At 48.2% G+C, this 26,780-nt stretch overlaps 1 protein-coding gene across 1 annotated transcript in view; it reads left to right on the forward strand.

The window, feature by feature from the left end:
* Prmt8 (protein arginine methyltransferase 8) overlaps window positions 1-26,780 on the forward strand; it is an 84,345-nt gene that overhangs the window by 47,043 nt on the left and 10,522 nt on the right. Inside the window, exons 4-7 of the mRNA XM_038320364.1 lie at window positions 601-664; window positions 13,940-14,082; window positions 14,661-14,748; window positions 21,759-21,874. Of these exons, the coding sequence (XP_038176292.1) occupies window positions 601-664; window positions 13,940-14,082; window positions 14,661-14,748; window positions 21,759-21,874 (411 nt within the window). The remainder of the gene's footprint in view (window positions 1-600; window positions 665-13,939; window positions 14,083-14,660; window positions 14,749-21,758; window positions 21,875-26,780) is intronic.

Genomic DNA, 26,780 nt, shown 5'->3' on the forward strand with positions numbered 1-26,780 from the left:
TTTATTTAAACACTGCCTGGCCTGTTAGTTATAGCCTCTTATTGGCTAACTCTCACATTTTGATTAACCCATTTCTAATAATCTGTGTAGCACCACGAAGTGTTGATTCTAACCTGCGTCCATCTCGGAGAGTCATAGCGTCTGACTCATTGCCTTCTTCCCAGCATTCTGTTCTGTCTACTCCACCCACCTAATTTTCTGCCCTATTAAAAGGCCAAGGCGGTCTCTTTATTAACCAATGAAAGTAACACATAGACAGATGACCCTCCTACATCAGTTGTTGGCCGTGTTGCTCCTGGCTTGCAGTGAGGCAGTTGCCATTGTATGTGAATTTGGAAAAACAAAGCCACTTCCCTCATGGAGGCCAGATAGCAAAGAGAGGAAGAAGAGGAGGAACTGAGGTCTCCATACCCCTCTCAAAGGCGTGTCTCCAATGACCTAACTTCCTCTTACTTGACCCCTTTGCTTCCTCACAGTACCCTGTGCTGGGACTGTTCCCAGCCTCCAACACATGGGCCTTCAGGGATTTTGAAGGTCCAGAATTTAGCAGGTGGCTGTGCTTTTTAAATCCCTATCTCTTTTGTTCTGTGTACTTTCTAGATCGAATGTTCCAGTATTTCTGACTACTCAGAGAAGATCATTAAGGCCAACCACCTGGATAATGGTAAGGCCTACTTCAGAGTCTTTCCCCGTGGTGATGGTGGGATGGGGGCTTGCATTTTCTGGTTCTGGTAACGCAGGCGGACACAAGAGGGGAGAGCACAGGACGTGTAGTTTGGGAGAGGTACAGATCCTGCTGAAACAGCCAATCACAGAGCTATGGCCCTGTAGTGTGATGTTCCCCTCTCTTGTTAGTCAGGGGACATCTGCCCCACCCTAGCTGTCAATCATCCCTGTCTGTGACTGAGATCTGATCATCATGCCCTCTGCTGGGCTCAGCTGGAGGCTGTCTAGTCTGTAAGGTGGCAGCTAATGTTCTTCTTCTCTGTTTTCCATACCCACTCCGTCCTCTTTGGTCTCCTGTCTACCACAAGCCCTGGTGTTGATGGAGTGTGTGCTCATCAGGATGGTCTGGGGAATGAGGCCTTGATCAGGCTGGACTCTGACTGCAAGGAGTGATGTGTTCCCTTCTCTTCCTATGATCTGTGACATTCCTAGCCCCCTCTCAGTGGCCCGTCTTCATATGCTCAGACCTGCAAGGGTCCCTGACCAGGCCACCTCCTCATAATTTTTGCCCATCAGCAGGACCAGCTATGGAGCTGCCAGACCCAATGCTCAGCGTTGGGCTACTGAGCACTTGGCATTCTAGGATCATATCTGGTCCTGGGTGGAGGTGGTGTTGGGAGAGTGGCAGGTAGACCAGAAGCCGCATTATAAGGAATGGGTTGGAATGGAGGCAGGGCTGGCAGGAGTGGTGAAGCTAAAGTAGCTGGGTACAGTGGCAAGGTACGGGGGGAGGGGAGGTCAAGTCCAAAAGGCAAGATTCCCATGCTCAGTTCCAAAGGGTGGGAAGTATGGCACCTGGAGGGATGGGTATCCCTGAGTGAAGTAGACTGGGTTCACTGGCAGGCCTGGGAGCAGGGTGGACCAGCAATGCAGAATTGGCTGGCCTAATCTTTCCATCTGTTAAGACAAAGGATAGAGCCCTGGATGCATTTCCTGTTGTACCCCTGTATTCCTCTGCTTCTTCATAGGGAGCCTGCTGACCCCATGGGTCTGACTCGAGAGAGCAGATGCCATGGAGCCCTTCCACTTCCTACTATGCCCTACTTCAAAGTAGGCCAAAGACCTATTTCAGTGTGGCCTTAGCCTGCCACCTGTGCTGTCTGCGGCTTGACCCACTTGCTGCAGACTCCATGAGAGACAGTAGCATAAATCATTCCACAGACTTCTGTGTGTGTGGCCATGAGCCTGACTCTGGGGACAGAGCAGGGAATACAGATACTAAAGAAAGCACGACCAGTCGGTGTAGAGCTCTTGGTGTCACTACTCTTCTGATCATTGGGTGGCAGGGTAGCTGGGGACCTTCCCCTCATGTGAGGTTAGACCCCTTCAGGCAGCACATCCAAGGTCCAGTCTGAAAAATGTGAAGCAAGCAGGCTGACCTAGAGTCTGTTTTCCGTGGCTATAATAAAATACCTGAGATTGGAAAATTTATAAAGGAAAGATTTTTGCCTCATCATTCTGAATGCTTAGAAGCCCCAGACTGGCTGGACGTATCTGGAAAGAGCCTTGTACGGCCTCTACTCACAGTGGAAGTGTGGGAGGGCAAGGAGGCAAAAAACAAAAACAAAAACAAACAAACAAACAACCCTCTCAGCATGACTGATCCTTCCCCTAAGAATAACACTAATCCATTTGCTGGTACTCTGTTCCCATCACCTGGCATTCTCCTGGGTCCCATCTCCCAACACCACCACACTCAGGGTTCAAAGATCCTGCACATGAACTTTTGAGGCCACACTCAACCAAAGTACCTAAAGTTCAGAGGAGGAGAGCTTTGGGCAGGATTGAACTAGGCATGCTCACTCAGGCACAAAAAGGCCCATGGCCACAACACAGAGAGGGGAAGTCTGAGATGGGGGGGGGGGGGTAAGAAGGTGATCGCACACAGCTCACTCTCAGACAAGGCTGGGTTTCTTTCTTCAGGCCAGGAGATCATTTGGAGGGGGAGCCTTGAGGGTGGCGGGCATATCTGGAAGGATTGCAGACACGTTTAACACAAGCACACGGTCCAGAGGCTCCCGAGAGAGATGTGTGACAGTGGAGGTAGAGAGAAATGAGCTGTGTTGTATCCTCAGAGCCAGAGGACCTGATGCTGCTCATGGCCTGGGGAGGACGGGTGGAGAGTAACCGACTGCAGGTGTCTGTCTGCAGGGCTCACAGGGACGGCGGGAGAAACCAGAGCTGCCTCTGCCTGTGAAGGGCTTGAGGTGCTCTGCTTTGGGTACCCAGGTGGATATGTTGAGGGAGACTTGGATTTATGTGTCTAGGCTTCAGGGCAGACACAGGAGACTTCCATTGGGATCATCGACATGGTGATGTCACTCAAAGCTACTTAGGAGAAACAAGACAGAGATAGGGCTGAAGATAGGACCACTCATCATTTGGACATTATGCAGGGGATCAGATACTACCTTGGAGGTTAGTGAATATTCAAGAGCAGCCCAGGGAATGCTGAGGTGAGTCAGGATAGTGCCAGGGTAGCCGCAGTGGGATTTGGCCACTTGGTAGGGATTGTTGTTACCAATGAGACTCTGTAGCAGGGGTCAGAGGCCAGTTAGAGTAGGATTAGGGGAGGATGTGATGTGGGGACCACAAATATCTTTTCTTTCAGTAATGGGGACCAGGGAAAATGGAGCAGTTGCTACTGAGGCTATAAGGGTCAAGGAAAGGAAAAGCTGGGAAAATTTATGTGATTCAAGAGAAATATAGGAAGAGGTATGTGTGGTGTGGATCTTGAAGGGCTAGGTATAGATCATAGGGGAGCGAGTGACCTTTATCATGGAGTAGGGACAGTCTAGACATAGTAACTAATGGGGACATCTAGGAGGTGGCTGGTGGCCTGAGGCCTCTAGTTGCTTGTTCCCATTTGCTTTATGATGCAAATGCAGTCTTAGGCAGGAGAAGGTAGATGGGGAGGGGAAGAGAGAGGAGGAAGGCTGGGTGCTCTTTGCAGGGCTTGCTAGGGTGGCAAGGATTGCTGGGAAATGTGCTTCTCTCTTAGAGAGCTGTGGACCCTGCTGTGCAGAGGGCCCAACTCTCATTGTTTTGTGGGTTTTCTCTTTCCGTGCTCACTGGCTTCTACGTGTGTGGAGCTGGAGGCTGCCTGGCTTTGATGAGAAGATAGGCAGAGGGAGGGGGGTCCAGAAAACAAAGACAACAAATTGATGATGCAATCTATTTTTGTCAGCTTTTGTTCCCATCCTGAAGTGCCGGAGACCAGCTCTGTTTTAGAGGTTAAAATTAAGAACGAGGAAGCAGAGGGGAAGGATGCGTGGGGCCAGGCTTGCTCTTTTTATGACACCTGTTTTGCAAATCTCAGCCCTCCAATGACCTAAGGATGTCCGACTTGGCTCCCCTTAAAGGGCCTACCACTTTACATTAGTGCCACCATGGAGACCAAGCCTTTGATACATGGGCATCTGGGGAGACCCTGGCCACTTTCAAGATGGGTAAAGAGTGAAGCAGAGTGAAGGGAGGGGAAGGTGCTGGCAGCAGAGGCAAGGACAGGGCACTGTATGGGCGGTAGCTGTCATGACCCTGAGCAACGCCTTCAGACTGAGCAGGCAAATGTTGCTCAGACATCCTGACCTCTGGCCTCTGACCTCTGGCTTGGTCTCTAGCATCTCTTAGCTCCCTCAGAAGGCATGGGGACCAGTCTCTTCTCAAAAGTGATTGACCAGGGCAGAGGAGGACAAGCGTCTTCTACTCAGTGGAGAAGGGAAACCAGGCCACCCTCTCTGTGTGATGGTGACACAGCCTGGCACCAGGCTTCCCCCTTCCCTTCCCCCTCCCTCTGAAACAGGCAAGTGATTCTTCCCAGTTAACAGATGTGGAAACGAAGGCAAAGAGAGGTGGGGGCTGAGAGGAGCCAGAACCCTAGCCTGAGCCCTTGTCCCTGCACTTCCAACTCGCGTTTGTGAGCGGATGCAGAGCTCCGCAGCACCCACAATCCTGGAAGTGGGAACTTGAGTGAGTGTAGACGATGCGGAATCAGATCCGCTGTTAGGGACGCTGGGTTCCATTCCTCGACCCCAGGGACCTTCCACTGATGTGGGCTTCCTTGACAGTAGCTCCTAGCCTCTGGGGTCTGCCTTTCCCCCTGTACTTGCCCACTTCTTTTGCTGCTGACTGAATTTAATTTCTCATCTTGCTATTGTCACAACATATTTGGAGTAAGTTAGTTCTAGAGGAGGTACTTTTTTGGTAAACATTCCATTCCCCATTTGTTTTCATCGCTCTCTCTCTCTCTCTCTCTCTCTCTCTCTCTCTCTCTCTCTCTCTCTCTCTGTGTGTGTGTGTGTGTGTCTACCTACCTATCATCTCTAACTATCACATGTGCATCATCTCTGTATGTCTATCTCTACCATGCATCTTTCATCTGCCATCTATATCTATCTTCTGTTATTTCTATTCGTATTTACTATTCTGTCTACGGGCTGTCATCTATCTGTTTGTCTGTCCCTCATCTATCATCTTCTTATCATTTCTCTTTATAATTATTCTTCCTTTTACTTACTAATTTAACACTTTATGGTGCACCCATGCTATACTTAGTAGATGCCACCAGGCTGTCACTACTTACCCTGATATTCTGATCATCCCTGATAGGGTCTCTGAGAGCATCTTGAATCTGGCTCCTGGGTACTTTCTCCTTTTTTCTAGATTCCTGATCTCCCAGTTCCAGCCATTTCAGGCACACGTTGCACTGCATCTGCCTCTATTTTCAATCAGTTCCTTCCCCAGTGTCCTTGAATGGGTGACAGTAACTAGGAATAAAGAAGCAACTGGACATGCTCCTTAGCTTTAGGGTATCTCGGCAGAGAGCTGGGGACTGAGCATGCATGTGACATATGTGTGTGTACATATGTGTACGTGTGCACACGCAAGCAGGTGTATGATATATGTATGTGTGGTGTATGTTACGTTGTTACATGTGCGTGTGTATTGTGTATATGCATGTGTTATGTGTGTATGGGTGTGAATATATGTGTGTGTATGCATGTGTGTGATGAACGTGTGTGTGTGCCCACACTTGCGCACAACAGTCGTTCCTGTCTCTATCCTCACGCTGTTGAGACTGAGCTCATGTGACTCCTCCACTTCTAACTCAGCCCCACGAGTCTGCTCTCCTTTTCTCCCTATCTCTATCTAGACCTCCATCCTCGGAAAGCTAGACCCCTGATCTTACATATCGGCTGACTGGATCAGTCCTCCTACACGTAGCCCATCTCCCAGCGTCCCCACCTCCTGCACCATATACATGATTCCTCACTCTGTCACCCTGTGCTGGACAGCTTCCCAGTGGCATCTCACCTCGTCCATCTTAAAGGGCCCTCTTCAACCGTGGGGCACCCTATCCCACCCAGAACAGTCCTCTGAGGAATGCCCTTCATTTTCAACTTGGTACCAGATGGCCAGGCTGGGCCACTGTCTCCTGACGCAGGCTTCCCCATCCCACGTCGACCTGTGACATCTATGTCACCTTTCCCTGGCAGTATGGACATCTAGTTTGTTCAGCCCCAGCTCATCCATTTCATGCTCTGGATTTTTATGGCTTATGCTTGGTTCTGTTTTTTCTCATGATTAACTGAAGCAAAGGCCTATGAAGACTAGACCGCTCTCACCATCCCCCCCCCCCGCCCGTAACAGATATCCCTATGCCTCAGGCATGCACCCCCTTGTACACTAGATCAACAAGGGACCCCCAGGCCCAGCGGCCTTCATTTCTTCCTCCCTAGAAGGTAGACTAGGTAGGCGGGGCTGGTGAGATTGCAGCAGACCAAGTCCCCTGCACCAGCTTACTCAGCCTTGGCATGTGTCCTCGACAGAGGACAGCTTGACTTGCACGAGTGCTTCCATGGTGATGAGTTAGAAACGCTGCCACCACCAGTTGTATGAGTGTCGGGAGTGTGGGCGGTGGGCCATAAATAACAACACGCACACAAAATACCTGGCATCCAGCATCGGCGCGGTTCCCTCTCCACCTCCGTGCCGCTCCTGGGGTGGGCTTATTCCCATGGAGACACACACTTCCAGGAAGCCACCTGCACAGATGGGCCACCTTCACGTGCCTCGATCCACACATGCTTCAGTTACTTTTTCTCCGACTTAAACACCAGCAATTATTTCCTCCCTGACAGAACATGGCCGTGGGATGGAGTTGGGGGACCTGAAGAAATGCTTCAGGAAGTCCCCTGGTTTGTGAAGATTGGCATCAGTGCAGAGATTGAAGTTCTGTAATTCTGTAAACAAACAACTTTTAAAAAATATATAGTCCATTGACTCTCCAGATACCTGAAGGGAGAAGATGAACCTCTCCGTTTCCTTCACCTTGTGTCTGTCCCTAAGAATGCATGAATGCATGTCACAAGTGGAAGAGATCGCAGGACAGCCGATAAAACACAGGGGCGGGGCACAAGGGCCCCTAATCTAAGTCAGGAGGACTCTGCTGCGCCATTTCATACTGAAGAGCAAACTGCTCTCCCAAGGAGGAGTATCAAGGTAGGGCTTGAAGGACTGTAGGAGAATAGCAACGAGGCAGGTCAAATGTCAAGCCCATGACCTCCCATAGATCAGGTACTCGACAAATACGGCAGTGTCCAGAGAGTCAGATCTCATGGTGCCTCTGTGGGGACCGGATGATGACTGCCACAAAGCTGTAGCAGCTCTGTATGTGACCCTGCAAACCCATGTGACACATTCAAGAGATCTGAAGAAAGGATGTCGTCACTTCGGTGGCTTGAAGTTGGTCTTCATGCCCTTTCACCCCTCCCCCCCCCGCCCCCACAGTCAAATCCCAAGGACCACATTTCATCCCTTGGAGATCCAGTCAAGCATCTGTCTCTAGCGCATCACTGTATGAAACAGAACAGCACTGGCGGGCAGGCAGCAACCAATACCTGTTAGCCATTGTTATTATTATTTCATTTATTAAGTTGACAAATAAATGCTGTCAGAAGAAGAAATGAGATTAATCACATAAGACTGTTTTGAACGAACCTGTACCGGTAGCTCCTGGCAATTGCCTCTCTTTTTCCTAACTGCAGTGAAATGCTCCATTAGTAATTTCATTGATCGAGCTCTTCAAGTGTTATTGTCCCATATGCCAGGCCCTGTGCTAGGTATTAAAGGAGTTAACCGTGTGGCTAGGAAAACAAAAATCATTGCTGTCACGAAGCTCCTAGCCTCACAGAGTCTAATGGCCACAAAAGCGGGGAACAAAGACTACTGTAATTAGAAGTCGTGACTGTGCTTAGGGAGAACAGGTGAGGAGGCTGGGGGCTGTACATTAGCAGGGACAGTCATGGAGGTGTGTGCGAGCAGCTCACATGCCTACTTTAGAGAGGCGGTCTTGCACGAGTCTTCACCCTGCTTGGAGTGGTCTCCTGCTCCCAATTGGCTACGGGATGGACGAGCGGGGTGGGGGAGGGGCTGAGGGAGTGTTACACCCTTGTCATCAGCTGGTGCTATAGATCAGGACTCCTTCCCTCCCTCCTTTCTCTTGCTCTCCCACTCTTTCCCTCTGCTCCTGGTTTCCTTTCTAGATCTGATAGTTAATCCTCCATAAGCACTGGTTGTAAAGGAACACTTTCTGAAGAGAGAGCTTTGGGGTAGAGACTTGAGAGAGTTAGGGCAAAGGTCAGCCATGCTGAGGGGACAGGACCAGCAGGGACAGGACACAGTGGGACTAATGTACAGTTGTCACTCAGTGTCCATGGAGGGTTGGTTTCGGGACCCCTGAAGATACCAAGAACCAAGCACACTCAAGTCCCTTTAATAAAATGCCATCGTATTTGTATGTAGACTTTGAATGGTACCTGTGCATATCCTTTACTACTTTAAACCCTTTCCACGTCCCTCAGAACATCTAACACCATGGAAACACTATGTAAATAGTTGTTATGCGATGCAGCCTGGGGAATAAAGACAACACTTATCTGTGCTCAGTACAGACACAACTTCCCTTTCAAATCTTCTCGACTCCCTGGTGGTTCAATCCGTGGATGCAAAAGCTACAGTGGTAGAGGGTTATCTGTGCAAATCCCCTGGGGTGTGCGACATTTTGTCCTCGGTCCCTTGCTGGCTTCTGTTCCGGTTACAGGGTAAGAATGAGAGAGAGCTGGGGGGTGAACATCGGAGCCCAGTGGAAGCCATTCTGCTGGGTACAATTTCGTTCTTAATAACTATGTGGGCCAGGCCTGCAAGTGGCCAGTGTGGTGGGAATTAAGCAGACTAGATCCTGCCAGTGCCTCTCAGTGTTCAGAGATGGCTTGGGTTGGGTAGAAATCCTCAGATGGATTTGGTGGAGAGAGCATTATGGCGGGTGCTGTCCCCAGTTAGAAAGTCCGCTGGTGAAAGCCAACAGGTCTTCGGAGCCCCAGTTTAGCAGACTGGTCCCCCCCAGTCCTTCAGAAATCTAGAACTGGCTTATATAGGAAGCATTCCCTAGGAGAGGGGTAGACTCTAAAGCTCCTGGATCTCGGGTGAATAGGGATTTGGACCAGGAGAGGGTACCATTTTGTTGTATGCAGTACACTGAGCCTGCATGACACCCAGGGCCCACCTATGCTACTGGAATCTGGTGTTGCAGGGCTACGAGATATGCAGAGAAAGACTCCGGTGCCCTGTGGTGCACAGGCTCTGATTCTGTGTGTGAGAGAGAGATTTATGGAGTGCCTGGGCTCTAGAGAACATGGGGTACAGAGGCAAGGTATGGGCTGATGTGCAGGAAGCTTGGTAGTTCAGACCAAGCCTCACTGCCCACATTTATTCTGCTCTTCCCTCATTTGCTCACGTGAGCAGAGTTCAGAAGGACAGGACAATCCTTCCATCCTTCAACTTCTTCCTTTTCCCTCTCGCAAGTATTTGCCCACTGCCCACACTGTCCCAGGTGCTGCAAGGTCAGCAGTGATTATGCATTCATAAAGTAGGGCCAGGAGCCTCAGTGAGGCTGTGTGAGTTGTGTTCAAGTGACTCAGTGGGCCCGGATTAGACTCTTCTAGATGCCCGTTCTCTTTATAAGCAGATGATAGCAGCAACATTCTCTCTGGGTGTATTGTTAAGTTAATTCACATGAAATTGCTCTTCAAGCTGCTTTTCAAATGTTGATCATTTTTTATTAGTATAATTAGGACTGGTTTGCAGCTCTTTGGTCTTTTAAACCAATGCCCTTGTTTTGTTTGTTTTGAATTGTTTATTCATCTATCCATCCATGTGAGAAGTTTAGAAAGTCTGTGGAGAATCACGTGCTCTGCCAGGTATTGGAAACGGGAAGCTAAAATCGGCAACTTGGAGAGGGGGTCACGGGCCAATGCCTAAGAAGCATAGTGATGATTGTGGGTGTCACCCAAACAGGAGACTAAGCAAAGCATATGGAGAGAGGGGGTCTGGTGGGTTGCAGTGATAGAACTGGGGGCTTCGGGATTCATAATGCATTTCCTGACCTGGGGAATGTGGCCTTACTGCTCACTTTTCCGTGGGACAGAATTAGTGCTTAGACGAGCAGATGGCTCCTGCCTGTGATCTAGCACTGAAGCAGGAGGTTCCCTCTAAGTTTGAAGTTAGTCCAGGATACATAGTCCGTTCTAGGTCAGCCTGGGCTACAGTATGAGGTGCTAGCTAAAAAACAAAACAGGAAGTAAATAAAAATAAAAACAAATGGATAATTAAAATAAAAACTAAATGACATACCATGAGCTGCAGGCCTCATGGGGCCATGTGATTTTGATGGATACATTGAAATCCCAAATCAGGTTAGGCTCGTCTAATTTATTTCGTAATAACGCCTCAAATAAAAAAAAGAAAGAAAATCCCATTACAAGCAACAACAACTGAATTCTAGTTGTCTAATTTTCCAACTGAAGCCAGAGGGTAAAACTCCCCAAGTTAGAACCTATGGCTCCCTGTGGTGCATTTAGCTATGATTAATCACTGTAAAATTTATGAGCCAGGGTCCTGTCACAGCTACTCGAACAAACTTTCCATCATATTTATGGCCTGGAAACACAACTCCAGATTCAACCTCAAAGCCACCTTGAGCCAATGCTGCCCTGGTGCTGTGGGGGTCCAGATTGGGCAAGGGATCTGCAGCCTAAGTGTTCTGAGCTTTGGGGATGCTAGCTTCTACCCCTCAATGGCCTTTTTGTGGAGAAGGGAAATAGAGCTTTGTATACTTACACGGTCCTGTGAGCCGGCTTCCTGCTCTCTGAGAGTCTGTAGCCCCCAGGCAGCCAACACATGCCCTGTCGAACATCTTATAGCTTGTGCAACCGAACATAGATGTTGTGATGTTCCCGGTGTTGGCTAGAGACAGGAAGGCAGTGTCTCTGGTGAATTGGCTATGGGTCTGGCTACTTTCCTCACGGCTGTGACTGAAATTCCTAACACAGGCCACTGAAGGTGAGTTTACAACTCACAGTTGATGACCTTCATCGGGGCAGGGAAGGCATGGAAGCAGAATGAGGCCCTTTGCACCTGCAGTCGGGAAGCAAAGGGAGATGAATGCTGGTGTTCTTTCTCCCTTCCATTCGTTAGGGAACCCAGCACATGGGATAGGACTGCCCACATTCAGATGGGTCTTTTCTCTTCAATTAAATTATTCTAGAAACATTCTCTTAGACACACCCAGAGGTACATAGTTCCATGCTGATTCTGAATCCAGCCAAGTCAATGATGAAGCTATGGGAGACAGATAATGTGTGCATTTAGTCTCGTCTGATAAACACGCATGTATGGAATATTCCTTGGGTGACCTTCCTGTTCCCTGTGCTAGACTTCTTATTCATTTGCTGCTATATTCTGATCATTATGGGTTATAATAGATAAGTAAGTATGCAGATAGACAACTCAGATATAGATAAATAGATACTCTATTCTGATCAATATGGGTTATAACAGATAAATAAGTATGCAGATAGACAACTCAGATAGAACATAGGTAGGTAGATAGATAGATAGAGGTGATACATATATTACATACATGCATACATGGGTAATGTTTAATACTGACTGTCAACTTGACGTAGGAGATAATCAATCTCTGGGCATGTCTATGAGCAAGTTACTATATTATATTAACTGACGTGGGAAGACCCGTCCTAAATGTGGGCAGCACCATCCCATGGTCCAGGATCCAGGAATGAATAAAAAGGGAAAAGCAACTACAAACCCGTGTTCCTCTCTCTGGTTCCTACTGCAGATGCAGTATACCCGGCTGCCCCACGGGCCTGCTATCTCGACTTCCTGTAAATGAACCATGTCCTCCAACTGTGAGCCAAAACTAAACCCTCCTTCCTTCAGTAGTTTCCTTCTTGAAGTATCTCTGAGTTCATCCTGGCTGGAGCCTTGCATTAAGCCCCCAGAGTGGAACTACAAGGACCCAGAGGCAGAAGGGAGTCTCATCTAGGACCATATAGAGGCCATATTACAAGACGACAAAATAATCCAAAATGGTACAGCTGCATATAAACGTTAGGAGATGTGCAAGGAAAATAGAAAAAGGAAGGTCATTAGACAGTGTAAAACTGTGGACAAAAATAAAACAAGCCAGGCTTTGCAAGCTGTTAGTTGGGCAAAAGGGCATGAGTGTGCTTGCTGGCTCCCCTTCAGAGTGAGAAATAAAATAGAGACTATTCTAATTGTGGGCATTTTCCAAAGCCCTTGGTTTTGTCCCCTTGTGAATTCCCAAGGTGTGCCACTGGGTCCTTCTCTTATTGAATTCTTTCTTCATGGTCATGGTCCCCCCCAAAAGAAAAAACCCACAGGCTTAACACTTGCTTCTCCCATTTGTTCCAAAGGTTTTGGAGAAGTCTGGCCTTGCTTTGATCTTCCTTCTTGGGGATAGGGGTCACAACTGCTGACCAGGAAGGGCACACAGGCCTCCGTGGTGGATGGTGACGGAGGTTGAACGTGATTCTCACACCTTAGAAATTATTATTAAGCCTTGATTAGCCAGGCAGTGGAATAGGGAGCTGCCACCAGGCTGCTAATGGTGCCCTTAACTGGGAAGACGCTAAACAGAGGCCCTGACCTGTATGCCCTTTGCTAGAGACCAGCCTCCAGTCCAAATTAATTGCCTTATATTTGAGGCAGACATTGTTTGGTTTGTGATTCTGAGGTCTGGTCTTCTGTTCCGTTTTGTTAGCCTGATTTTCCCAGGGGCTGTCACAGAAGGGGGGTTCAGAGCATGAACACGTGTGGCCTTTCGGCCAAGATGTTAAGAAGGGACCAGGCAACCACCCAACACTCCTCCACTGTCACAGCAGACCTTAAGGTTACTGTTTCTCTCCATCTGTGCATCAAAGAATACAAAAAGTGTGTGTCACCCTGGGTCAACTGGTCAAAAACTCAACTAACATTCTCCCGCTGCGGCACTTGGAAAGTCACTTCTCACGGGGGCTTTATCCTTTTTCTCCCCTCCATATATTGTTAAATAAGGGATGTGTCTGCTCTGGCTACCTTCTGTTGAGCTTCAGCTAGAGGCCTGGCACTTCCTAGGTGTTGCTTCATTTCCCCCACACAACCCAGGCCCTACAGAGACCTCATGCTCTCCGCTATTCTTTGGGGAATTGGATGGGAACTGCATGGCCAAGTGATGTGTATAAAACCAGACAGCTAATTAGAAACCCCAGCACTTAACCCTGGGTTTCTCTGTCTGCTGAGTCCATGGTCTTGTCAAAACACCAATTTGCCTCCTTCACAGAGACTAGGAGGGCAGCCACTGAGTACAGGGCCGTGGCTGTGTGCAGATGCAAGAGCAACACGTGGGGTGTCCTTTGTTCAGTTTGGGCGAGTTGCCATGGTAACCTTACAGCTGGGAGTGCACAGTAGGGCCGTTACAGTCCCATTCCATCAGACCTGGACCATCATCTCACCTGCGTTTCCTTAGCTGAAAGAGGAGATGGGGATAATGACAACATGCTGGTTCTTCAGATGGATTACATGACACCGTGCCTTCTGCAGGCCTAGCAGAGTCAGGTGCAGAGTGATTGTCCAGTCCCTTTGATGGAGGGACACACTCAAGTAGCTTTCAAAGACCTTAGCATTTATTCAGAGACTGTGTAAGTTCCTCTGATGAAGGATAAGGTAAGTCACACCCTAAAAGCAAGGACGAGTGTGTCAGGTTCCAGGTGACAAAACTCCGCAGCCCTGCAGCAAGGAGCCCGTGTGCCTAGGGGTTCCTCGCACAGCATGGCTCTGGGTTCTTGTTTTCTAGTTATTACCATATTTAAGGGTAAAGTGGAGGAGGTGGAGCTGCCCGTGGAGAAAGTGGACATCATTATCAGCGAGTGGATGGGTTACTGTCTGTTCTATGAGTCCATGCTCAACACGGTGATCTTTGCCAGGGACAAGTGGTTGGTAAGTGGTCCGCATGCTCTCCCCGCGTGGCTCTGATGGCGGTCTTGCCATATTTCCCTCCCATAACTTCCCACCTGGGAGGAATAGGAGGACTACAGAGAGAGGAATGGGCTCGAAGAGCGCTGTCTGGTGGCATCCCCTTCAAGGCATAACTGCTTCAGGGCAGCAAGTGATCAACCCTGGTCCAACATGCCCCGCTGTCAGCATGCTTCATCACGGGAGGTCTAACTTTGTCCCCCTGTGGCTAGAGCAGAAAGCCACCTCCTCTTGTTAAGGCTGCCAGAGCTAGGGGTACTGGCTATGGCTTCACCAAGCCACAGGCTGGTTCTCTGTCACTCCTTGATTTGCCTTCTGCCTCCGCATGTCCTGTCAGCTCCACCTGGCTCCTCAGATTCCCCCTGCTCCAAATAAACACAGAGGGTTACCGCCATGTCCGGCCAAGCCGTCAGTCCACTGAGTGAGAAATGCTGGCAAGGGGGGGGGGGTGCTTGTCTGGTGACTCTATGTGCAGTTCAAAATGTGATGTCTTTGTCAGGTGACTAGATTACGAGACCCATTTCCCCACAATTCATCAACAGAAACCTGGAGGGCTTATGTTTCCAGACCGGGCAGCTTTATACGTGGTAGCAATTGAAGACAGACAGTACAAGGACTTCAAAATCCACTGTAAGTCACTTTACGGTTCTTTGTTGAACTTCTGTTGGGTGCTGGGGGTTAGAGAAACTTCAGGGTGGACGGTTGGTATCCTGGGAGAGTTTATCTGTGACCCTTTGGGATTCTTCTATGGAGTCATTCTCTCTATTCCCAAGGGTGGTAGGTCTACAGAGTATAAATAAACTAAATAGCTGGTAAAGGGAGTGAGAACGGAGCATGAACCCAGGCAGTCGGCGTTGTGTTTGTGCCAAAAATAGTAGGGCATGTGGCTTGGAATGTGACATTAGGTGAAGCAGAGTTTCCATCAAGCCAACCATTTTGAAACCTGCCTTCATGCCTATAAATTGGTCTAAATCACTGTGACTCTACCTCACATTAGGGAAAATATGGATTCTTCTCCAAGATTCCTTTAAGAGATACATGTGATGAGGTGGGGAGGAATAGAGACTCTCAAAAAATTAGATAGTGTGGTGTGTGTGTGTGCATATGTGCATGTGGGGGGGGGCTCATATGTAAATATGTATCCATAGTGTCTTACAAGTTAGAATAATGTCTTCTCTCAGGCAAATGGCTCTATGTGGTGCTATATTCCTATAGTCCAGCACTCAGACTGATGTAGGAAGGTCATAAGTTTGGAGCTAGCCTGGGATACATGTCAAGACCCCCATATTTCTCTCTCTACACTACTTCAAACAAAAGAAGCAAATATGGTAGCTCATTCCTCTAATCCCAGCATTCGGGGGAAGGGGACTGAGACAGGAGGATTATCTCAAGTTCAATATCAGCCTGGCATACAGAAAAAGGCCCAGTTAAAAAAAAAAACAAACAAAAACAAACAAAAAACCCAATTTTGCCAACATTTTATCTGATTCTATAGGATCATTTTATTCCATTTCATTTTAAAAGCTATATTTCTTAGTGACCTGGGTCTGGCGTTTGATGGAATGGTACCCAGTATATTTCTATCAGGTGAGACATGGTCATGTCACCTGGAACCGCACATGACAATGGAGCAAAGAGCCCTTTAAACAATTGGCATACCAGCGTCCAAACCAGAAGGAAGAAGGAGGAAGCAGCTCTAGGTTGCACAGCCGTCTACAAGTCCAAATTCACATCCTCCGGCCACTTACATCTGCTTGGGAAGACAGCTGCGGAGGCTGCACACACCCTTCTGGAAGCTGAAGGCCAAACAGTGAAGTTCAGAGTCAAAGTCCAGAAGTGTCAATGAAGGAGCGGCTTGAAGCTCATGTCCTGGAAACCTAGGTCACTGTCATCACTAATATTTGACCCCAAGAAAGAAGCACACAGTGCTCTAAATGAAAGTCAGGAGATGTGGGGTGATGTGGGTGAAGGGCTTTGACACCTGCCAACCCCAGGGTTTTAAATGTGGGCTTTGCCATTTACTGGCAAAGTAACCTTGAGCGGGTTACCTGACTTTGAGCCCCAGGGAGAGGCGATGCCCTCAATCCCAGTGACTCACAAGGACTAAATCAGATGATACATGCCAAAGAACACCACAGTTTGTGTGTGCATAGAGAGAGGCCATGTCCAGCCTCTGAAGGAGTAAACCAGCATCTTGTTCTGTTCAAGGCTCTGCCAAGCCTGCTGGCCTCTGGTATATTGGAATATGGGCCACACATCTATCTCCTCGTCGAAGAAGCCACTGAGTGGTGAACATAGCCAAGCGTATGTGTAAAGAGAATGCAGATCACCTCGGAATGACAGTTTAGAGCTTGTGAGGAGTACTGTACTAAGTAGCGTGTGGGAGAATGTTCGGACCATTCCTCATTCACATCTAACTTAAATATTTAGTGATCTCTGAGTGAAAGCTCTTTATGGAACTGCCTTGCAGTTTCCAGACCAAGCTCGCCTCTTCCCCATCTCCCGCCCTGGAACCTGCTGGAGTCCCTGGAGCAAGCACTTTGCAATGAGCCATTCTGAACCCAGCAGAAGAAGGGACAGTGGCTGCTGCTTAGGGGACAGCCCAGAACTGGAGAACATGTAATTCTTTCTCACAGTTCCTAAAGCTGCCTTTATAGCTCAGGAAAGGAGAAAACCAAACTAACAATCAAACAAATAAAAACTGAACAAAATCAAAAGTTAGGCCCAGTTTGCTTTCTCTTAAAAGAGTTTACCTTGGAGTATCTTTGAAAAAAGCCAACACTATAGTTCTATGGTACTTACTTAGCTCCAAACTCCAGCACCACAGTTAAAAAACAGAAGAGCAACATCAAACAACATCAAACCTCCAAATTCCCAAGAACAAGATTCTAATGTTTATATTTCTTTAGGATACAGTTAAGTTTTCTACTTAAATGTTTTTCTTTTAAAGACTACATTTTTAGCTAAAGGAAACAGCCCATTTAGAGAATGTGTTTCAAACAATATCTTTGGGTTGCTGGTTGCCAAGGGAACAGTTAGAGGCAAAATTTCAATCAGGCCCAGGAACCACAGAACATTGTAAATGTGGAGTTTGCCAGCCCTAGCAGAAAGTAAACCCTTGAGGTTGAAAACCTTCCTTTCCCGATCCCCTCTCCTGCTCCTCCCTTCCCCTCTCTTCCTCTCACCCCTCTCCTCCCCCTTCTCAGCCATGAGCACACAACAGAATACAGCCCTGCCCTTACTCTGGTGGACCAGCTAACAGGGCACGGGCAGAAAGGACCAGGTGCCTGACCCGCACTGGCTCAGGATGTGCGTGCTTTGTTCCGCAAAGCAAGGAATAGCAAACACATCAAAGGATGTGCGAGGCGGTTTGAATCTGGGAAAGAGGAGCAATCAGTAGGAAAGTGTCCCCTACTGCAGAGGAGACTTATGGAGTCTTAAAGTTGGGTCCATCGATTCCAGTTCATCCCTGGCACAAATCACCCTAGTACTAGAATCTCCAGTCAGCTGAGGGTCAAGAGGGTGGGGAACCAGAAGAAGGCCTGCATAGAGGCAGCTGTGCGCTGCTGGGGGTTGCAGGCTGTTTCCGGGAGGTGGCCTGGGGGTCCATCTGGTTTTGCTACTCTCTACCCTTATATCTTAAACCTATACATTTTTATATAAGGGCTTTCCCACATTACATTGCTACTGGCAGCCTAAAAGTGCTCGAAGATATTACCAACTCCATCCGTCCTGCTCAGAGAGGATGTACATGGGGCTTTGGGTACCTCTGGTTTACCTCTGGCCGCATTCTGAGGCAGTAGCCCTGACGCTTCAGCCCTCACAGGAGAACTCAGATCTTTTGGGCGGAGGAAGGGAGGGGCAGCTGCTGCACTTCCAATATGCATTCTGTTTACCATCCTAGGAACTTGTATTTCTGCTTCTTAGGCTGGTTTTGAGACATTATCTTCTTGTGCATTATCTTTCTATCTGTGTCTCTCTGTGTGTGTGGTATTGTGCTCTGTCTCTACCTCTCCCTCTATCAAATTTCACTTTGATTGATCTGGGTGTGTTTCCTTGTATGCATCCTGATTGGTATCATACATAACGCTTAGTATGTTGATTATCTCATTAATCTGAGAAAAAAATGAACCATCATCTACAAATGTGCATGTTTCTCTGATCTTCCTCATCTCATTAAAATGTGTTTGATATTATACTTTAGGTGGTTTTCATCACTGTGTTTAATTTTGGGTTATTTTTATTGAACCAGTTTTAGGTTTATCGATCATATGTCCTCGAGTGTCCATCCATATTCCACTAACGAGCTGATTGCAGGCATTCTTTTTCTCTGATAGTGTGGTTCTGGTTTGGAGAATCTCATTGGCCTTTAAAGACGCTGCTTCTCTCTCACTGATGGAATCTTCTTTCCCATCTGTTACAGATCCTTTACATTTCCCCATGGATTCCTTTAATGTGTTTGGTTATAGTGCCGCTATTGTCTCTGTTAGCAATTCTAACATCTGAGCTATAGACGAGTCTGCCCTACTACTTCCTCTTTTGGATGATAGGTCAGTGTGTGCCCTTTTCAGTGTCTTGTGATTCGTCACTGCTGCCGGGCATTGGGGTGTGTTAAATAGCAACACAGAGAGGGAAAGGATATTTACACCCAGAAGAGGCTTTTTCCTCTGACAGATCTTTTGGAATAGGGGGCTTCAGTCAAATAGGCCTGCAGTCATTGGCTCTGAGGTCACCTTAATAACATTTAGTGTGATGTATCATGGGTCCTGTTCAGAATTAATGCCCATGCTATCACAAAAGATTTTCAGTAACCCTCTGAGTTACTTTAAATAAGTAATGGCAGTACTTCCACAGACAATATATCCTTGCAATAGAAAATTAACAGGCCTGATTCACATCATCCCGTTTCTCATCACCACCAAGAGAATCTAGTGGAAAACAGACAGTTGGCAGAACGAAGAAAACGCATCTGTGAAGGTGCTGGATGCTCCTGTCCCCAAATGGCTGCAGTAGGACAGTCTAGCTGGGGACATAGGACATCAATTAGCCCCAGTAACGGTACCTAGAGGATGAGGCATGTGCAGAGAAAGAAACCACTCCGTTTGTGAAGACCTTAAACTTGAGAAGAGCCAGCCGCAGGCCTGGGCTGTGCCAGATGCTGTGGGTATGAAGGACATGGAAGAGCCCCCAGCAGCTAGAAAGGGATTTGCAAATGTTAATTCAGGACCTGAGAAAAATCTCAGAAGATCAAGAAACATGAAGGCTTTCTAACTCTGGGTGGAAGGACCATGTTTGGGAAAGTCCAGTTTCCCGGGTCTGCCATCTAGAGAGTCCAGTTCAGTAGGTCTGACCAGTGCCCAGGAGCTGCACTTAAAAAAAAACCATTCCAGATGATTCCGGAACACATGAACACTGAGACAAACCCTCTCTTTTGCAGCTAAGTCTGGAGAAGAGGCTTGGTCTGCACAGGGCCGCTCAGCCTGGCGCTCAAATCACATAGTGATGACTGCCACATGCCAAGGTCTTTCTTTGTACCTGGCATTCTCTCGGGCACTTAGCATATAGTGTCTCATCGATGCTCAAAAGCACCCTGGGGAATAGCCATCGTTATCACCACCAGCTCCATTTAAAAGAAAAAAAACACCAAGCCTTAGAGAAACTCGCGCTTCTGTAAAGTTATACAGCAAATGGACAGACGAGCTCAGATTTGAATCCCAGACACCCGGGCCATCCGCCACTACACAGGCCATCTCTGAGGATTTTGTTGAACACTTACAAAGAGCTTTTCCTAGAGTGAGGGGGCACAGGGACCAAAGAACATGTGCACAGCTGCAGGTGTCTTCATGGAGGGGTTTAAACTAAGGCAGTGTGTCTCAGTATATGTATCATCTGGGAACGGAATGGGTAGCTGCCTCCAGATCCTATAGGGGGTCTTCTCTGAGGCCTAACCTGTTGCCCACTGAATGGCTCCTTTCCCACGATGTGGATTCTGTCTATCTATCTATCTATCTATCTATCTATCTATCTATCTATCTATCTATCATGGAGACAGAGTCTTCTGTAGTCAGGCTGACGTAGAACTCACTATGTAGCCAAGGCTGACCTTGAACTCTCGGTTTTCCCACCTCTGAGTTCTATGCATAAAACACTTAGTTTTATGCAGTCCTGGAGACAGAACCCAGGGCTTCATCATGCCAGGCAAGCCCTCTCCCAGATGAGCTACTTCCCAGCCCCCACAATGTCGGTCTCAACCGACACTGAGTTTGGCAGCGGTCTCCTGTGATTGGATGGCCATGACTGGCATCTTCTCTGCAGGCAGAAACTCACGGGCACTCACCCTCTGGGAATATGATTGTTCCGCCGCTGCTTCCCCCCACCCCAGAGATCTTTGTGTACCTTAGGAAAGAACAGCTATCTTTCCACTGGCCATTCACACCTCCCTCTTCCACACCCACTCTCGGCAACACTACAACACGGGGACCCGAGCTCCTCAAGGCACCATTTCTGCGATGAACACTAAGAGAAAATTACATTTAATACGATTTTAGAGAAAAGCATCTTTACTACTTCAAAGCAGTTCAAACCGCTGCAGAATTAACAGATAGATCCAGTTTCCCAGGGACCAGAGCCCCAGCCTAGGCCCTCCTCTTGGGAGGGGGAGAACTTTGTATGCCTGGCTATTGTTGCACTGAGACACAGCTGGAGGTTAGGGGGTCAGCTTGGCTTCTTTTCCGAGTTCACGTTGGTGTCACTGGGCTGGCGTGTGGCATTGGGCTCAGCATTTGTTGTCGAACCAGATGCCAACTTCACCGGGCCAGTTTCCTCATCTGTAACTTGAGGCACCCTCACGGGGTTGTTGGGTATATTAGACCAAAGTGACTACTCAGTAATAGCAATTAGCCACTGTCAATGAAGGGTGGTCTTAGGCCGTCAGACTCAAAACTCACTTACCAGCTCCTACACCCTAATTCTTTCTCCTTCCCAAGCATTCCAGGAAGTAGTCCAAGCAGCCCAGAGCCCCATAAGAATGGTTGCCCCCTCACATAGGGTGATTTCTCATGGGGTGAACCTTCAGCAAGTGCTTTTCAGACAGATAGCATGGGGGTAAGGTGAGCACTCTCCTGGACCCGCCAACTGAGCAGCTGGGGTTCTGAGAGATCAGGGCGGGAGTCTGCTCGGTGTTCGAAGAAAAGCTATGGTGCTAGGACTCAAACCTGAGTCTGTTCCGTTTATGAGCCCTTATTCTCTCAGCTACAATTGAGGTTCAGATGGCCCTGTAGGGGACAGAAAGGCTGAGCAAAGGCCCAGAAATGGGGAAGTAAATGGCCTGGAGAGGAGACAGCAGGCATGTGCCAGAAGTCACAGGTCCAGTGTGTAAGGGCCTTTGCCTTGCTGCCTTCTAGATGTGTGAACTTCCAGAAGTTTCACAGCCTCTCTGAACTCTGGCTGAGCTAACAGAATGGGCCTTGCCTTTTCTAGAGGTGTGAATGAACAGTTGGTTTCCCACACCATTCTGATTGAAGAAAGCAGAGGCATCTTCCTGCTCCCTGGTCTTAAGCGGGTTGTGCTATAGCACCCAGGAGCTTGGGTGAGCTTGGGGGTCCTGTTGCTTGCCTTCATGTCTCGCTCTGTTTCCTCAGGGTGGGAGAACGTCTATGGCTTTGACATGACCTGTATCCGGGATGTCGCCATGAAGGAACCCCTGGTGGACATCGTGGACCCAAAGCAAGTGGTGACCAATGCCTGTTTAATAAAGGTCTGGAGATTTGTCTGGGTTGGGCCTGAGTATGCTAAGGACCCAGTTGTGCCACTCTGGAAAGCTGAGCAATGTCAGTTCCTGCATGGCTCCCCAGTGAGTGCAGTGAAGCCATTTTGATCAGAGCCTGGTGACAAGTCAAAAAAAAAAAAAGTTCTTACTAAGCAGAACTGCTGAGATGACTCCAGAGTGGCACTGCTGGGAGTGGGACCCAAAGTGGTGGCCCTGGTGTATGAGTAAGAGGAAGAGTCAGCATCAGGGACCAAACAGTTGGGAGGCCGGAGGAATATGGAGACTTGAGAGAGCAGGGAATTCCAGGGCGAGTGTCCATCTTGGGGAAGACTTCCAAGACCTCATGATAGCGCCACTCTATGTACGCAGTAGGTTTGTATGGACAGAGTCTTTGGCCCCATCCTGGAGCCTGCTCCTTTGCCTGTGCTCTGAAATCATTGCTTGTAAGGGTTTCTTCAGTGCCGATGGTTAGCTGGTCACATCGTGAATCCATTCTTATTGTTAAATACCCGAACATGCCTACTTACAAAGAGTAACAATAAATGCTGAACCAACCCCCACCACTTTTCCACCCCAGCTCCTCCCAGAAGCCACCACTGTCAGGCCAGTTGGATCTTTTCGGTCTCCCTTCTGTGTTTTAGCACTCCTATGGACTGACATATTGAAACAGATACAATGAGGACATTGTGATGTGCCTTTAATCGTTTTAGATGGAGAGACATTCACTTCATAGGATCCAAGTTCATTTTCTGGAATAAACCTGTGGCACCTATGTAAGCCTCATTGGCCCACCTGTCCTCTCTCTTTTCGACTGGGGCATCTTTCTGCCCTGGGGCCCCATGCCTCCCTTTTTTGGAAGTGTTTGAGGCTGTGGGATTGGAACCTTTCTGGCAGAAGTGAGGACCAATTCACGGCCTCCAAAGTTGAGGGCCGCTGTTCACTCGCACCAGGAATTCCCCCTTTTCTGGACACAGGATCCACTGCAGCCCTTGGTCCTGACCATCCCAGCTGCATTAGAAAGGGCTAACGGGGAAAGGTGTCATCTGATGACCTCCCACTTTGTAGCATCCTGCCTAAGACGTTTGGCTTCAGATCTGAGTCTTGGCTTCTCATCCTCAGGCACCCAGTACTCCTGGCTCATGGGCTCCCTGGGACCGGCAGGTGCCATTGTGAGGAAATATGCTCACCTCTTCCTGTAAACCCTTATCCCTGAGGCATTTACTCTTGGAACTCTCAACAAGAGCAAGGAAAATGGGGGATGCTCACTCTCGGGGCATGACACACCCCTCAAAATTCAGAATAAGAGCTTTAGTGTCATCACTAAAGGAGGCTAGTGAGGACAGAGAAGATAGAGAGTTCAAGACCCTCTTGAGCAACTATCTCAAAAACCAAAGCAAGAAGGGGAGAATTCAGTTCAGAAGTTTCAGTGGTAGAGTCCTTGCCTAGTGTTGAACCAGGGACAGAGTTCAATCCCCAGTAACCAAAAACCAACCACCAAACAAAATAAATTGATTAATTTCAGAAGAGGTAGTAGTGCTATTGATTTTCCAAACAATACAGAGCAGTCACGGCTACCACCAGGCAGTCTGCATAAGGCAGCTTAGCTTGGAGATTGAAAATCAAAATCTCTGTCAGTTGTCCTGTGGCACCGGGTCGCCTTCTGTCCTGACAGATTTCATTGCTTGTGTGGCCACTGCGGTACTATGTTCCATCTGCTGGTGGTCTTACAGATCTGGCTAGATTCCCCCTACCCGTAGCCCCCATGCACCTCTTTTCCTTTTCCTCCGTTTCCCTCTTTCCCATACGGGTACCTCAGCAGGCAAGATCCTTTGCCATGGCTGCACCTGGGTGCATCTGTGTGGCAAGCAGCCAGACTAAAGAAGGAAGAAGGCGGGGAAGGATGGGTGTCGGATCTCCTGCTGCAAACTCAGACGTGCTCGGGAACCAGGGACTCCACTCTGTGTTGATGTCCCTTTGCCCACTTTCACGGCAGTGCACTGTGTACCTCCTTCCTATCCATCCGCATTTTCTGAACTAGGAGGGGGACTGTTTGCCCCTGCAGTGCTTGCTCCCACCTCTCTCGCTCTCTCTCTCTCTCTCTCCTTCTCTCTCTCTCGTCTCTCTCCTCTCTCTCTCCTCCTCCTCTAATACTCGTCTCTCCTCTCTCTGTCTCTGTCTCTCTCTGCAACATCTCACTGAGGCTCTGGGAAAACCTTGCCCTTCTTCACACACTTAATTGCTGTTTTCATAGCTATTAAAATCTGCCGAGTGTGACACTTTATTATAATTAAGACTCTGTTTGACCAGACTTCTGCCTGGAGACATCTTATTTGTGACATTATTGAGAGGTGGGGAGCAGAGGCCAGGAGCTCTTCTGAATCTCATTCCCTGAGGATCCCTGTGTTATCTGGGGTTGCCTGAGGCCAAGGCAGTGAATTTCCTTGAGGTCTCAAGGGTGCAAATGAGAGACAAACAGCCCTTCCAGGCCATCTAGTGCTTGGGCTCGCGGGGCATCAGGGTGGGTAACTGGTTGAGCTGGGACTGGGGCATGCACCTGAGCCCTGGGCCTTTGTGTTCCCCAAGCCTAGTCAGGTCTGCTCCTATTCCACAGATGGGACCCGTCTGCCTCTGCTGTTGTCACTTCAGTGCACAGCTTCCTTGCCCTTTGCCTGGAAGTCTTTTGTTTCCTTCCTCAGAGGCCCCTATTAAGATGCAAATGTCTCCAAGACCCTTGGAACACTGTCACTAACACAAGACATGACAGATGACATTTGGTTTGATGGATGATCTGAGAGTCTGACTGTATGGAGATGGGATTCTTGCTAGATGTTTGTTTGTGGTGGTGTGTGTATGTGTGTGTGTGTGTAGGGTGTGTGCAATTTGGTGTGTGTATGTATGGCATGTGTGTGGTGCGTGTATGTGTGTGGTGTGTGTTGTATATGTGCGTGTGTGTATGTGTGGTGTGTGTATGTGTGTGTATGTTGTGGTGTGTGTGTATGTGTGTGGTGTGTTGTATATGTGTGTATGTGGTGTGTGTGTATGTGGTGTGTGTGTGTGTATATGTGTGGTGTGTTGTATATGTGTGTGTGTGTGGTGTGTGTATGTGTGTGGTGTGTTTATGTTTTTGTGTGTGTGTGTGTGGTGTGGTATGTGTGTGTGTATGTGTAACCATGAAAACACGTTTGCTGCTCATCACTGGTAAAGACTAATGACTCCAGATCAGGTTGTTGGGTCAAGGAAAAAAAATCCTGAACAGCAGCCAGCTCATCTTGCCTTGGGTTTGCAGGCTGTTATAGGGAAACATGAGGGCACATGAGACAAGTGAACTTCAGGATCTAAACCACCAGTGGTCCTCTCTGATGTGCAGACTGCTGTCCACTGTGGTGACTGACTGTGTTGGATTCTGTAAATCTGAAGTTAAGTTACTGATAAGAAAGTCTCTGCCAGGCATGGTGGGAATATACCTGTAATCCCAGCACGACAGAGGTAGAGTCAAGATATAGGATTCAATGTCAGCATCTACTTAAGGAGCCTCGAGACTGGCTTGGGTCTCTGTGAGACCCTGTCTCAAAAAAAACCAGAACAAATCTGTGCCCTCTGGTTTGGTTTCTTTCTGGTAATTCTGTTTCCCAGGAGAAGTTAATTATGTCTGCCGCTAATTGTTATAAAAATAAGAAAGCAGTGTTTCCATCCTCCGAAGATGGGGAGATGGCAAAGGGACGACTTTGCTGGAAAGATCATGTGGGATAGAGAAAATCCACTTCTTCCCGAAGGGCCAGAGACAAACTGTAGTCAGGCTAGAATAGTGAAATACAGTTTTCACACAACAGGAATGGCTTTCATTCAGAGTGTCACTTGGAAGCAAAGCGCAGTGTGAAAGCCATCAACACGTTGATGGCTGCATAGTCTCTCAAATTAACAACTTTGGAATCAACTAAAAGGTGGAGAGGTAGACGTTTATTTAAGTTCTCACTGAGTAATGTGTACATATGTAGTTATATGTGTCTATATGTGTATCTATGTGTATGCTTGCATTTATGAACATATATGTGTGTGCATGTGTGCATATGTGTTTTTAAAGTGACAGAAAAGGAAGTAACAGATGGGAAGATTTATATGAGCTGGTATAAGTCACAGGGAGTCACTGAAGGCTGAGGACCAAGAGTGACACAGTTTGAGTGGGTGAGTGATTGTGATAGAAAGCCCAGGAAGGAAGGAACGACTCCAGCCAGGGAGACCTGTTCTGAGAGAATGGTGAGCCCACGCACCTGTTAGTGCTCAATTATATACCAAGGACACACATGACAATGAGGTATGGCTCCTGCCCCAAAAGGATCCATTCTAATGGCAGGGGCTGAGGATGGAGATGACAAGACCCCTACATAAGAGTCAAAAGTCAACTTGGGCTGATGGCTGAAGACCAAAAGAGAAAGAGTCAGGGACTGTGAGAGGAACCGCATGAGAGGGGGCATCACCAAGCATTTATGTACACCGTTAGTCACTGCTCAGTTCCCCGAGGCATTCTCTTGAATTCTGGAGCTTCAGGGAACTTGTGGATGAATTGTGACTTAGAGGGACCGTGAACATCTGACAGCTCCTCTGAAGTGGTTTCCTGTCCTGGATCAATGTCCCCCACTTCTAGGCAGGGTGATGGAGGACTTTCATGGGTTAATAAAGAAACTACCTTGGCTTTTTGATAGGGCAGGATTTAGATAGGTGGAGTAGATAGAACAGGATGCTGGGAATGAGGCAGAGGCCTTGGGCAATCCTCATGCCTCTCCGCTCTGAGACAGACAGGATGGAGCCAGCCGCCAGGTCAGACATGCTGAATCTTTCCCGGTAAGACACCACTTTGTGGTGCTACACAGATTATTAGAAATGGGTTAATCACGAT

This window comes from Arvicola amphibius, chromosome 2, assembly GCF_903992535.2.
Source record: "Arvicola amphibius chromosome 2, mArvAmp1.2, whole genome shotgun sequence".
NCBI lineage: Eukaryota > Metazoa > Chordata > Mammalia > Rodentia > Cricetidae > Arvicola > Arvicola amphibius.